The 14,406-nt window shown below is 43.2% G+C and overlaps 1 protein-coding gene and 1 long non-coding RNA gene across 2 annotated transcripts in view; one reads left to right on the top strand and one right to left on the bottom strand.

Moving 5' to 3' along the window:
• LOC113592155 (uncharacterized) overlaps nt 1-14,406 on the bottom strand; it is a 35,572-nt gene that overhangs the window by 19,629 nt on the left and 1,537 nt on the right. The gene's annotated exons all lie outside the window — the stretch shown is intronic.
• rbm7 (RNA binding motif protein 7) lies at nt 11,257-14,350 on the top strand. The gene is made up of 5 exons (XM_035524860.2): nt 11,257-11,483; nt 12,145-12,307; nt 12,403-12,490; nt 12,578-12,680; nt 13,025-14,350. The coding sequence occupies exons 1-5, from the start codon at nt 11,391-11,393 to the stop codon at nt 13,367-13,369; spliced, it is 792 nt and encodes a 263-aa protein (XP_035380753.1). The 5' UTR covers nt 11,257-11,390; the 3' UTR covers nt 13,370-14,350.

Below are 14,406 nucleotides of genomic sequence, written 5' to 3'. Positions count from 1 at the left end.
GTCACTGTGCATTATAATAACTCGGCTCATATGACACGAGAGGAAATTGCCCCATTAACATTTAGCCAAGTGGCAAAATAGCAGAAAACAAACACTACCACCTCTGGGCATGATACAAAATCAACTCTAATCAAACCTGAGCAAATTAGGAAAGCATTATAAGTGTGGAGCCCAAGCACACACACACGCACGCACACCTGAATATTCACCTGCTTTTTTTCCCAAATGCATCCAAACAGTGCATATTAGCACAAAGACTGAGGATTTATTACCCATACTGTCTTTCTCTCTCCAAATACCCAGGGGAGGACCTTTGTTTATATCCAGTGTTCTTCTGAAGTGCTCTTATATCTGCATGCATAACCCCAACGTCAATTCATATGAGCCATGTAGCCACTTCAGTCAAGCTCTCGCTGATTCATGCTACCCTAAACCCAGCCACAAGCTCCCATGTACCCTGTGCAGTCTAGAACCTTGGTCAGGCTTCTAGCTAAACACATACACCCTAACCAATCCCTTCACCCTCGTACTGTATAACTACATACAACTTGTCATCTCCATTTTACAGGTATGAGGTCCTGTGTGTGCGCAGAAGACCCACATGGTAGGGTCAGACCCATGTCCTGTGCCCCGCAGAGCAGTGCAGATGATTTATGGCAATCTCTCACCTCTTCCATATTCTGCCATCCATACATGGTCTTATAATTACACTGAATGTCTCCCCTCCCTGCTGCAATCATGTGGATTGATGTGCATAATTTATTTACTTTCCCACAGACTTCAGATAAGAAGTGCCAAGCTATGACACAACCTTGGGAGGTTCTCTAAGCGGACTTCTAAAGCCAGCGTGTGGTGACAAGCCACGCCCTCTGTCGTGGGCCGGTTAATATTTCACGGGCTGGTCCTCAATTAGAGCGCGTGGGTGGGGTGCATAAACCAGAGAGCCACGCCGTCTGAGTGAAATTAAAGAACACGTGGCGAGGGGGTTGGGGTTTCAGCCGCATCCAACCAAATAGCTTAGTGCACCCTGTGGAGCGGAGTTTAGCGCACAACAAGTCAAGTGAGAACGTGCCTCCTCCGACTGGTGAACTCTTTCCAAAGGTTTGCTTTGAGGCGCATGCAGGGTCCACAGAGCACAGGTGCCCGGTGCGGCGTGTCGACGCTGAGGAGTGCTACTTCACGCCACAGGCAACGCTTTTCCGCCCACATCCACGGTTGTAGGCCTCCGAATTTAGAAAGCAATATTTCGCGCTGCACCAATGGGACGTCAGCCAAATATGTGTGGACATCCCGTCAGTAAGTGGCTGAAGGATTGATGTAATATGATGGCCAGGAGCAAAGCATGAACCCTAGTGTGTGGGTGTTGATACACGAGCTATATTTAGAAGCATTTCAAGATATATATATATATATATATATATATATATATATATATATATATATATGGAGACAGAGAGAGAGAGAGAGAGAGAGAGAGAGAGAGAGAGAGAGAGAGAGAGACAGACAGACAGACAGACAGAGAGATGTTCAAAATTACACTGAAGGACACAAACCTTGCACTTTCCACTTTGCTTGCACAGCTGATGAAGGATCACTGTCCGAAACGTCCTGTTTCTCTGGAAACCTTGTGTACTTCACTTCATCTTTTACTAAAGTACACTGCTGTTACTCACCTTGAAATTTCTTTGTGATTTTATATATATATTTATTTATATAATATATTCAAAATGGTAGTGAAGTACACAGAGTTTTCAGAGAAACAGAACATTTTGGACAGAGATCCTTCATCAGCTGTGCAAGCAAAGTGCTTCTGAATTAGGAGAAGGAACCAGTTCACAAATTCAGAAGCACTTTGCTTGCTGATGAAGGACTTCTGTCCAAAACGTTCCGTTTCTCTTTCTGGATATGTCTACATCGTTGAATCTCTCTCTCTCTCTCTCTCTCTCTCTGTATATATATATATATATATATATATATATATATATATATATATATATATATATATATATACACACTCTATATACAGTGGTGTGAAAAAGAGTTTGCACCCTTCCTGATATCTTATTTTTCTGCATGTTTCTCACACTTAAATGTTTCGGATCATCAAACAAATATAATATTAGACAAAGATAACACAAGCAAACACAAAATGCAGTTTTTAAATGAAGATTTTTATTATTAAGGGGAAAAAAAAATCTAAACCTACATGGCCTGTGTGAAAAAAGTGATTGCCCCCCTGTTAAAACATAAATTAACTGGTTTATCACATCTTTGGAAAGGCGAGTTCAATTTTTCTAGCCACACCCAGGCCTGATTACTGCCTGACAAAGTGAAGTAGACCAAAAGATCCTCAAAAGCTAGACAGCATGCTGCGATCCAAAGAAATTCAGGAACAAATGAGACACAAAGTAATTGCAATCTATCAGTCCGGAAAAGGTTATAAAGCCATTTATAAAGCTTTGGGACTCCAGCAAACCACACTGAGAGCCATTATCCACAAATGGCGAAAACTTGGAACAGTGGTGAACCTTCCCAGGAGTGGCCGGCTAACCAAAATTACCCCAAGAGTGCAGCAATGACTCATCCAAGAGGTCACAAAAGACCCCACAACAACATCCAAAGAACTGCAGGCCTCACTTGCCTCAGTTAAGGTCAGTGTTCATGACTCCACCATAAGAAAGAGACTGTGCAAAAATGGCCTGCATGGCAGAGTTCCAAGACGAAAACCACTGCTGAGCAAAAAGAACATAAAGGCTCGTTTCCAGAAAACATCTTGATGATCCCCAAGACCTTTGGGAAAATACTCAAAGTTGAACTTTTTGGAAGGCGTATGTCCCATTACATCTGCCATAAAAGTAACACATTTCAGAAAAGGAACATCATACCAGCAGTAAAATATGGTGATGGTAGTGTGATGGTCTGGGCTGTTTTGCTGCTTCAGGACCTGGAAGACTTTCTGTGGTAAATGGAACCATGAATCCTGCTGTCTACCAAAAAAGGAGAATGTCCGGCCATCCGTTCGCGACCTCAAGCTGAAGCGCACTTGGGTTCTGCAGCAGGACAATGATCCAAAACACACCAGCAAGTCCACCTCTGAATGGCTTAAGAAAAACAAAATGAAGACTTTGGAGTGGCCTAGTCAATGTCCTGACCTGAATCCGATTGAGATGCTGTGGTATGACCTTAAATAGGTGGTTCATGCTCGAAAACCCCCTGACATGGCTGAATTACAATAATTATGCAAAGATGAGTGGGCCAAAATTCCTCCACAGCACTGTAAAAGACTCATTGCCAGTTATCGCAAATGCTTGATTGCAGCTGTTGCTGCTAAGGGTAGCCCAATCAGTTATTAGGTTTAGGGGGCAATCACTTTTTCATAAAGGACCATGTAGTTTTGGATTTTTTTCCCCTTAATAATAAAAACCTTCATTTAAAAACTGTATTTTGTGTTTACTTGTGTTATCTTTGTCTAATATTTTAATTTGTTTGAAATACAAAACATGTGGCAAACATGCAAAAAAAAAAAAAATATATATATATATATATCAGGAAGGGGGCAAACACTTTTTCACACCACCGTGTGTGTGTGGCGCTGTATGTGTATGTATATGTATGTATGTATGTATGTGTGTGTGTATATATATATATATATATATATATATATATATATATATATATATAGTAGTTACACACAAGCTGCACTCATACTTATACACATTCATAGGCAACATGAATTGCAAACTGGAAGCAAAAACTAGATAGTAATGTCCTGCTGGACTCCACATGTGCATTATTACATGAATCCTAATATATATATATATATATATATATATATATATATATATATATATATATATATATATATATATATATGTATGCTTGTGTGATGCACCAACACGTTTTGCTGCTAATACTGATTCTGAAATTCTGAAGCACTGATTCCGTAGTACTGATTCTGAAGTAGTGATTTAGAACTACTGATTCTGAACTGCTGATTCTGAAGTAATTCTGTCATGCCAGTACAAATATCATCTTGCCACGAAGATAAATTATGTATGTATTGTGCTTTGTATAGGTACTGTCCACCAAAAATGACTTTGATCAAACTGGGCAATATGAATCTGCTGATAAAATATCTCCTTATGCAGTGTAATTAATATGACAAAATGACATGAGCATTACTGATCTTCATTCCATTGGAACGATCACAGTGGAATGGTTAGGAGCCTGCGTTAAGGCCAGCGTGAGGCTTCTGAAACGTCTTGGGGGCAACGAAAAACAAACAAATTCTGGTTTTAATTTAACTGTAATAACTCCGGCTGTATAAAGGCAACAAAAGAACTGTCGCTATCATCTGGTGGGTCATTCAAAACTTCTATTGCAAAGGGGACCATAAAAACCCCATTTTTCACAATGAAGACATGGTAAAGCAACATAACATTTATTGGCTGAAGGTTTACAAACAAAGGGCCACTCTCAAAATGAATCAGGCACGTTGTTAACAAGTTTATTAAGCTATTGATGTGATAATTCCACTACAGACGTTTGTTGCAGTGACGGCATCGTTACAAATCTTTAAAATGCATCAGCAACAAAAAAATATACAATGGAAAAATGTGTACACCAAATTAATATCCATTGAACAAACTGAATTAAGCAGTGAATTTTATTACAGACATGGTCTCCTCTCCAGACTTCCATTGGAAGGATATTTTAGTAAACGTCCAGTAAATGCCATCAACAAATCCGGGCGCAGATCAGAAAGATGCAGATCAGAAAATAAAACCAAACACACCAAGCAGTTTTGGCTGCATATTGCATGTTCAGGTTCCTGGTAGGTTTTCAAACATGGACATAATAGTAGTTCTTCATAGATCTTCCCTACACCTGTCCTTTGCTTGGAAAACAACGGGAAAAGGTAAGATTCCAGGACCTAAGCAAATCTTTAAAAAAGAAACCCATAATTCACGAAGCAGCAATGTCTGTGGAAACTGCACTGACTGTGTGAAGAGGAGGATTCTGGGACCTTGTTGGCACCCTTCGGAAATGCTGGCCTAAACCAATCTGCTTCCTCTGGCAAGTATGCAGCCAGATGAAGGCGCTTTTTGCATGTCTGTGTCTACAGTGTCACGGATTCCTGAGCTCCAAGCGTCTCACTCAAGGCCGCGGATTGTCCCATGCCTCTCTGATGTGTCACACTTCAGATATTCACCACTAAGACAATTACTCGCCATCGGAGTTTTTCGTACAGGCCTCACATGTAAGACACATTTTTCATCTGCCCGCATGGCACTTGGGATCAAATTAGGTTGCAGGGAGAGCACTGTGTGTGTAAATAGGATGTGTGTATAAAACAGCTACGCTGATGAGGGTGACTTCTCTGACATGCGGCCTGTTTCCAGCAGCAGATTGTGAGGCATCGGCCACCTTGCTGACCCCAACAGGCGAGCGTTGAATGGGCAGTATAGCAGAATGTCTTTTAGGCCTGGGACCTGGGCAAGGACATAAGGCACACGCGGGACGTCCCTGTCTCCGATTATTGATTCGGACTCCCGGGTGACTCTTCCTTAATTTTAGCAGGAGAGGTCAGTGGACCGAGGGGCAATGCGCTTTATGGAAACAAATCGATTTTAATGACTAGCGATGATTTGGGTTAGGTTCATGTTAATTCCACAAGATTAAATTCACCAATGGGACAAACTGCTTGGTTGGTGTGTAATTTTCTCCACCAGCACGCAGCCATTAACTTGAGAACTGCGGAGAATCGACGCACGGCGCTCGGCCCAAACGTCTTCCTGACTGCCTCAGACAAATGCTAGCACAGCTGAGACTTTTCATTTCCTCCCTTGTTTGGGTGATACTTTGGCTGCCCGAAAATTTGCGCGAAGACCTGACTTTCCGACGGCGGCCAGCCACCGTCTGGATTGATTGATCTGCGGCTTCAAATGTGGCGAGAGTGTGCACTGGCGCTCCGAGCCCGCGGGAGGCTGGAGATTAGAAATGCACTGTTCCTGCCACCCATCCATTAATTACTCCCACATGCCTGCAGCTAACACAGCCGTCCTTGCCCAACAAAGCAGGGCGCAGTGCCTGGGACTCTTCCGGAGAGAGTTCGCTCACTCCAGGCAGGCTGGGAGATGGAGAGGAGCTCTGGTTCACAGCAAAACGACCTTCGCACTGTGCATGCAATGATATAACTTTACTGTGATCATCAAACTCCACTGAGAGTGAGCAGGGGTGTGTGTGTGTATGTAGAGTGGAGTGTGAGGTGGGGGTAAAGGAAGTGACATGATGCTGAGGTGCTAATGGCCACCATGACACAGTGTAAGTATGTGAGTGTGGGTGTAGGAGTATTTCTAAGTACTGCAGCCCTGAAGCAACTGTTGGCTGTAGGGTCACCCTGCCTGGTTATAATTGGACTTCCAGTCAGAATGTGATTTCATCATACTTTACAGCTAACAAGGCCATGAATCAACACAGACAGAGAGAACTCTCATCCAAGCTGTGTGGACAGCACACACAGACACACACTATACAATGCTTATCACCACAAACTTTTCCAGCTAATCAAAACCTGAGTATGTAGGGTTAACCACAGAATGTTGGGTTTCCTTTGTGAGTTTGGCTCTTTTCAATGTTTCATGCTCATACCATCTCGGTCAGTCTCTTTCTGCTCTTGGCTTGCTCATTTGGGACTGAATCCAGGATTTCTGCTATGCTGCCTTGCAACTATGTTTCCTGTAAATCTGTATACAAATAAACATAATACATTTGTGGGATTTTGCTGATGCTTTTATCCAAAGCAACAATTATGACTGAATACAACTTGAGCAACTGAGGGCCTTGCTCAGGGCCCCAACAGTGGCAACCTGACAACGGTTGGGTTTGAACTGGCAACCTTCAGATTACTAGTCAAGTACAGCTAAATGCTGTAAATATAAATGTAATGAGGAGGAAACCTTGAGAGGAACCAAGACTCAAAAGTCCTCCTCTGGCTGACAACAGACACTACAAGAGTAACAATGTATACATTACATGACCTGACTTGTAACTGTCCTTAATCGTTGCATGTAAAGGGATTCATTTGTTAGCTATTTAAAAAAAAAAAATCCTCTAGATAAAAGACATGCATGAAGTCGTTATACGTTCATCAGACATCTTCGGCAGCTGAAGCTCCAGGAGTGAGCAGCAGCATGTGCTGGCAGCTTTGCCGTACGGGAGCATTCCACTAGCACACAATACCTTGTGGCATAGCTTTCCTGGATTTTTGCAGGACTTCTGGATCCCGACTGGTCTCATCAGCATGCGTGTCTAGACCCCCGGCCCCCTATTTGATCAGCTTTCCTCAAAGAAAGGAGGGCAGGAAAATCCCGCCTTGTCACCAGATGTGTCCTGCAGATAAAGGATCGATTTCCTACGGATGAAAGTGACGTTTTTTTTTGTCATGAATAAAAGAGGTCAGAGGCGCTCCAAACCCGTCCACTTTTTCCTCTGAGAACGGGGTTTCGAGTGGCGTTGCACGGTGGTTTACATCCAGCCGTGAAGGCTGCCATCATCGAGTTACAGCTCTACTCTGCAGCGCACCTCCAAAGAAACACAGGGACATTCTGAAAGGGGGGGGGGGGGGGATTTTAAAATCGGATTTCCAGCACAAGCACCCAAGACGTGCGCCCTGCGCAGCGGTGATTTTTGATGTCCTGCATTTCACACGAAACATTCCCTGCCTAGGAACAGCCTTGCTGTCCGCACACATTTTCCAAAGTTAAAAGGTAATGTTCAGCTACCCACCCTAGCTGACCGGCTGACCAGTGCCTCACGTCTTTATGACCTTCCCTGTAGAATGTGGTACAACTGTTATGAGCAAAACTGTGAGAAAGAGCAGGCCACAACAGCACTCTGTTTTCTATAAGACGAACAAATGTAAATGTAGACAGGCAGTCATTTTTTACATACTTAATCCACGTATCCTCCTTTATAAAGCAATTGCATCTAATTCCACCACACCTGACTCTAAGGTTCAGATTCATGCAATGCAGTCATTTGCGCAAACTAGTCCATGCCTGACTCTATACTGAAACTTAGCCTGATCTAAACAAAAGACAAAACATATGTTGGCATTTCACCCTGTTGTCTAAATGTCTAAGTCTAGCCCTTATTTAACTTTCTAGCAATGCCAACCTCCTTAAACTCCCTGCTAAATGCCAGGGGCTTCTTTATCTTAGTCCTTTAAAACCACGTCTCCGTGTCTCACATATGTATAGTATACGTTACAATATACAACGCTTCTGTTTATGTGCTCTTCTAAAACGCATGTACATGTATGCGTATAAATGCACTCCGCAGAGTCATAAATAATTCCAGGCATTCGTTCACAGATGCGCTAAGAGATCTGCCAGCCAGGTGCATTAAACATGACTGACCCCTCTGTTCCCGGTGGCAACGTTCGAAAAGCCCCTCGGAGATTGCCGGAGGTTACCGCGAAGGCAGCTTTCTCCGGCCGTTAAGACATGTTCAGCTCGGCTCGGCTCCATACGACCGGCAGGGTGGCTCTCTGCGAAGACACGGCGCGGCGGATGGCAGAGTTCAGCTCAGGCTTTCTCCACCGCCGACCGATAAGTCTACCGTTCCGCGCGCCCCGCGTCAACACCCGCTCTTCAGTGAAAACGCTGCTGACTCGCTAAACGCGCTTTCACGCCAGTATAAACGATGAATCTCCTGTGTTAATCGTCCCAATGTTTGGCACTGTTGCGCCCATTGGACGTAGACACGTTTAAATCTAGGGCTCAGTAATGCTTAAGTGTTTTGTTAACTCCATTTGGATTTTCTAGTCTTGTAACGGTCGCGTCAATCAATTAGTTCAACCAGGCTTGTATAGGCACTGCATTCAATAGTTGAATTAATTGAAACCTTGACTACATTGAAGCGCACTATACACTGAAAAACCTGAAAACACAAATGCCAACATGGTAAAGGGGACATTTTGACCTTGTGTTAAGATGTCGCTGAGCCTAAAATGAACATAAAAATGGAAGAACAATTGAAGTTACACGTTAAGTCAATAACACAAAGTGGAAGCCGTTACCGAGATAGGTCAGGGCACGTCAGTCAGATACGGTGAGGTTAATGAAGTCACTAAAGGCTTATTATGTTATAGGCACTCATACCAGCGCAGTGCTTTAATTCTGGCCAGATAAAGGGATGTGTGATGAGGTAATTCCGTGTGTAATTAGTTTTCCCTTTAATGGCGGCTTCCATCCAAGTCGTGACAAGCAAATGCAAATACAACCCCGGTCACCCCCACCTCCTGCCTCGCCCCGTCCAGCATTAAGCGCACGACCAGTCTGTCTGTCTGTCCAATCCTATGGAAACCGTTTTTAATATTTCATATAGAGAGCAGGCACGGGGCAGCAAGATGCACATTCTTGTTCTTTTTTCCCCTCCTTATTTCTTCTTCGTCTGACTTTTATTGAATAGACTAAACGAAAAGCGCAGTGCACTGTGAACTTCTTCAGCTGTTTTGAACTACAAGGAGAACTAGTGAGGATCAACACTGCCATCTTCTGTTCAAATGTGTAACAACACTCACCCCATACCACTTCACCCCAACCCCCACCCACCAAAAACACCATCATAACCTTAACACAGTAGTAAGCGGTGACATCAACGCACTGATGAAAACACCTTAGTTCATAAGTATTATTATAAAAGGCAGGCATCATGTTCTTTTATAGTAAAGGCTCACTAAAGACTGCCATTTCTCAGGGTGGGAAGCCTGGAAGCATCTTGCTGAATGGCCCATTGCCTTTACCACTGCTTCGACCTTCAAACATTTCGCTTCACGAGTGTGGCAAGACTCTGGCGACTGACCAGTGTTAAACATAGTCATTTCTCTGCAAGCTGAGCTGAGACTATGCGCTTGCACTGAAGTGTAGCATGGAGTAGACTAAATGAAAGGGTGCTCCTGAGAGACTGGTACAGGGCACAAAAACTCACTTTTTAATTCAGATTGTCACATTGCACTTGCACATTACCTCCGAGAAAGTTGGCCGTGCACCTGATACAGCCAGCGCTTGGGGTCAACTAGAAACATGAACAAATCACAAGCAAGGTCATATTTTAATGCAAAAAGCATTAAAGCATGGAGAGGTTGAATACCTGTTTATGTGTTTATGTGAGACTGCAAGAGGGCCTGACATTCAACCGTGCTAGCCATTACATCCATAGCCATTTCCCTTTTCCATGCTCAGATCATTTGTTCCACAGAATTCCAGTTTCTTGATGCTAGGCAAAGCTGCCCAACAATGTCATCACTGGCCCACAGCAGAATAGGGCCCCGGTGAGAATGAAATCCCTGCTGTGGGCAGGTGAAATACGCGTGCACTCATTTTGGAGGTGAGGGTTACACGGGTGCCGCCTCGCGGGGCAGGGCTAGCCTAGTACATTTTGAACTGCCAGTTGGAAATACTACGTTGGTATTTGGATGCAGAACAACAGAAGTGGCCTCAATACATCACTGGTGTTTATGACTGAGCACACATGACTGACTCCCCAACCAGTCATGAAATAACGGAAACCTAGGTTGGGACGGCAAGCGTGCTGAGATTCCAAAATGTCTAGGCATTCATGTGTATCTTTGACTTGAATATGAAAATATGATGAATATTCATCATTTTCAGCACCAGTAGTGAGACCACATTAAATATCACAATTCTCTGTGACACTCATCCGATGTCCCTAGCACAGGAGGGAATAAAAAAATTATATAAAATAATAAGATTTATAAAATTAGCCCTATTAATACAGGAGCCAGTGTCCAGACCTCCATCTTAGCTGATTAGGATGGCATGTCTACATTGCGTCTCTTAGACTCTGGGCATGCCATGCCCGAGGCGCTACTGAAGATACCTGTGCCAGCGGTTTGATCTAGGCATGCACTGGCTTATTATCACATTATTTGCAGAAACAGGGACCACCTGCGGGCTTGGATCTGCTGTGTCGCTACACAAAACCGACACAGCAGAAATGCGTTATATGAGACTACCTGCCTGCAAAAGCTAGTCTATTATACATCACCACACACTGGGTGAATACAAAAGCACAGGAAACGAGGTAATGTGGGAAGCATCCATTGTCAAAGCCCAGTTTGACGCCCGCAACCGCAGGAAACGTCATGGTGCACAACTTGATAAATAGGCGCGTGTGGAACAGCGCCTCTTCAAGGTTATACAGAGAATTGTTAAAGATTGTCGCAAAGCAATAGCTTAGCACAACGGTCACTGTCGACGTATGGTGTCGTTTTTACGGCATTAATCTGCAGATCTAAACATTGCTAACGCGGGAGCGCGCATAGTTGGCAATTTAGGTTAGTGCGTTCGGCCTGTTTCGCCAGAATGGGGATAGCCGATGAAGCAGATCGGACTCTTTTTGTTGGTAACTTGGATCCCCAAGTAACCGAAGAGCTTTTGTTCGAGTTATTTTTACAGGCAAGTTGCCGGTTCTCACTAGTCTTAGATAACCATCTAGGTTAGCTAATCAACTAGATAGCTTGGTTTGGTATTGGAAGAGTAGTTAGTTAGCTAGCTAGCAAATCAGCTAACAACTAGCTAGATAGTAACCTTGAAGACTGAGTCTGTTAGTTAGCTAGCTAGTTAGCTGATTAGTCAGGACAGGTCCAAACTGTAATTACACCTAGCTAGCATTGTGGTCTGTATGTGGAAAATTAGGTTTTGAGTGTAGCGTCTTAGCTAGTAGCTAGGTTAAGCTCCATTTAGCGAGGTTAGCCAATATATTTGATATGGTGGTATGTTAACTGGGGTTAGCCAACCTAGGTTAGTTAGCGTTAGTCAAGCTAGCTATCTTAGTCTAGTTATTCTCTTCATTGGTAGCTACTGTAGCAGTCTAGCTAACTGTTGTTTGATAAATGTAACTCGAAACGTAATGTTCTAGTTAGCTCAGCTAGCTTGCTATCTTAACGCTGAGATGCTTGACTCGGTAGCTGTTAGGCAGACAGCGAGCTAGCTAGGTTAGCTCATCGCTTTTGGTTTAATAACGCACCATAGCTAGCTGCAATTACCTTACTGTGTTCGTTTTGATGATGCTTATGAAAGAGCTAAAGCTGTCTGATTTCTTTCCCCGCTGGTGCAGGCTGGTCCTTTGATCAAAGTAAAAATCCCAAAGGACAACGAGGGGAAATCCAAACAGTTTGCCTTTGTGAACTTTAAACATGAAGTCTCTGTCCCGTATAGCATGAACCTGCTTAACGGAATCCGGCTTTTTGGAAGGCAGCTAAACATACAATACAGAGCAGGTGGGAGCGCCCCCCCCCCAATGATTGTTAATGTTGCGAACTGGGTGCTAGTAGATACGCTAACGGTGTTTATGACTCTTATGGGTCTCTGACAGGCAGCAGTCATATTAATCAAGAGGGCAAAAGTCCTGCAAATTCCCAGAATCCAAGTCCAGCAAACACACCTACTCATCGCGGTGGCAGGTATATCTCGCAGCTATATTTTGTAGGGAGGTTTGTTTGGTGTCTGCTTATTTATAGAAGGTGTCCGTGCCCTGTGTTAATGTGCAGATATGACAGGACTCCAGAGCAGATGGGCTCTCCATCATACTCCCCACCTCAACACTTCCAGAGGTCCTTTTCTTCACCAGACAGTCTGCAGAGGCAAGCTCTGGTGAGCACATCTTTGTTTGCTACTAAGTGCTTGTTCTTCTTAGTGTTCCTAGTGCTGAATACAGCTAAACACATGAAGCAGAACACCAGGCATCACAAGCATAGATGGTGGACAACATACGATGTGTTTCCTTTTCACTGTCAGTAAGTGGTAGAAGGAGGTGTAGATAAATAAATACCACAAGCACAATTCCGTGTGTGTGTGTCTGTGTATGTATGTATGTATGTATATGTATATGTGTGTGTGTGTGTGTGTATATATATATATATATATATAAAATTTGTATTAGCTGCTATCGGGTAGTTCCACGAGTGGTTAGAATTTCTCTTCCCCCCACCCCCCAGATAAACAACATGTGGCAGGTCCAGATGCAGCAGCTGCAGCAGCTGAATGGAGTGTTCGCTCTTGGCATGCAGCAGCATCAGCAGCAGTTCAGGGGTGGGGTCTGTAGCCCATGGCAACAGGACAGCTCCGCCCACAGGGGCCAACGCCACACCCAACAGCAAGACAGCGGTGGCCATCATGGCCGGGAGCACCGGCACAACAGCAATGACCGTCATCACCGCGATGGCCAGCGAGGCGAGTCCCATCACCATGACGACCGGAGCGTCAGCCGGAATAGAGACTACCCCCCAGACAGACACAGAGACTCTAGAGAAGGCAGAGATGGACGCTGGAAACGACACTGAGCGAGAGTATGGGTTAAAACCAAATTACACAAAAACAAAAAGCTCTCTTAAACAAGCTAGATGTAGAGGTAGGTGAAGACCTCCACAGCTAACTTCTTTAACAGGCTTTTTTAATGGAAGAAAAACAGCTGTTTTATATTGTTTTCTAAATGAGACCTTTTTAAACTGTTTTAAACTGATGTGTGTTAGGGGTGTTGTCTCCCTTTATGTTGTATGGACGAAGATATGATTGGACAAATGACCTAATAATTTTATTTAGTACAAAAAGATGATGCATTAAAATATGACTAAAAAGAAAAGCATCCACATTGTCAAAAGTAATTCACAGAAAATATCACTTCATTTTTTTTAATATGTATTCTGAATAGTTTTAATGCTTGCTAGAATAGGTAGATTCCAATATGTCAGTCTAGTTCGTTTTTTTTTTTGTTTTGGTTTTTTTTTTTCCCTATGGGATTTTATGAGAGATGTAGCCTATATAGAGCAATTTAATTTTGATTTTGGGCCCAGTAATTGTGTTTTGATGGGCCAGATTTATCTTGGAATTTATCACGTAATACGTTGGTCTACTTTTTTAGGGCAAGCAGTGACAGGCTGGTCACTGGCTTTCTAACCCATTGCAATCAGCAATACATCTTTTTGTATGGTGAATGGATAGTACACAAGGGCATTCATGCATTTGAGCAGCAGGGATTTTTTTCTTATGGTGACTATATGTATTCTGGCAAAATAAGGATTTTGCTATACCTGATTCCTAAACTGTTTGCTAGAAAAAGACAACAGATTTTTTTTCATTCTGTGATTTCTCAGGAGATTTTTGGTATTGAAAGTAGTGTTCCTAGTGCTCTTTTGCCTTTCAGAGATAGTTTGTTTCAGATTTTCAAATATGAACTTGTTAAACCTGTGTACAGTGACATTTTTCTCTTCTGACCAGAGAAATACTGCAAAAATAAACACAGCAGCGTTTTCAATGAAATGGTCGATTTGCCATCGGTGTCCATTTATTTGTGCTTTACGTCGTAAAGCACACGTTTTCC

The sequence above is a fragment of the Electrophorus electricus genome, chromosome 6 (assembly GCF_041902795.1).
Source record: "Electrophorus electricus isolate QZ-2024a chromosome 6, ASM4190279v1, whole genome shotgun sequence".
Lineage (NCBI taxonomy): Eukaryota > Metazoa > Chordata > Actinopteri > Gymnotiformes > Gymnotidae > Electrophorus > Electrophorus electricus.
The sequence above is the reverse complement of the archived record's forward strand: the minus strand, read 5'-3'. Positions and strand labels throughout refer to the sequence as shown.

Coding starts and splice junctions, on each gene's coding strand:
- rbm7 (XM_035524860.2), top strand. CDS start 11,391: ATGGGGATAGCCGATGAAGCAGATCGGACTCTTTTTGTTGGTAACTTG. Junction 12,308..12,402: donor AAACATACAATACAGAGCAG/GTGGGAGCGCCC, acceptor GGTCTCTGACAG/GCAGCAGTCATATTAATCAA. Junction 12,491..12,577: donor CCTACTCATCGCGGTGGCAG/GTATATCTCGCA, acceptor GTTAATGTGCAG/ATATGACAGGACTCCAGAGC.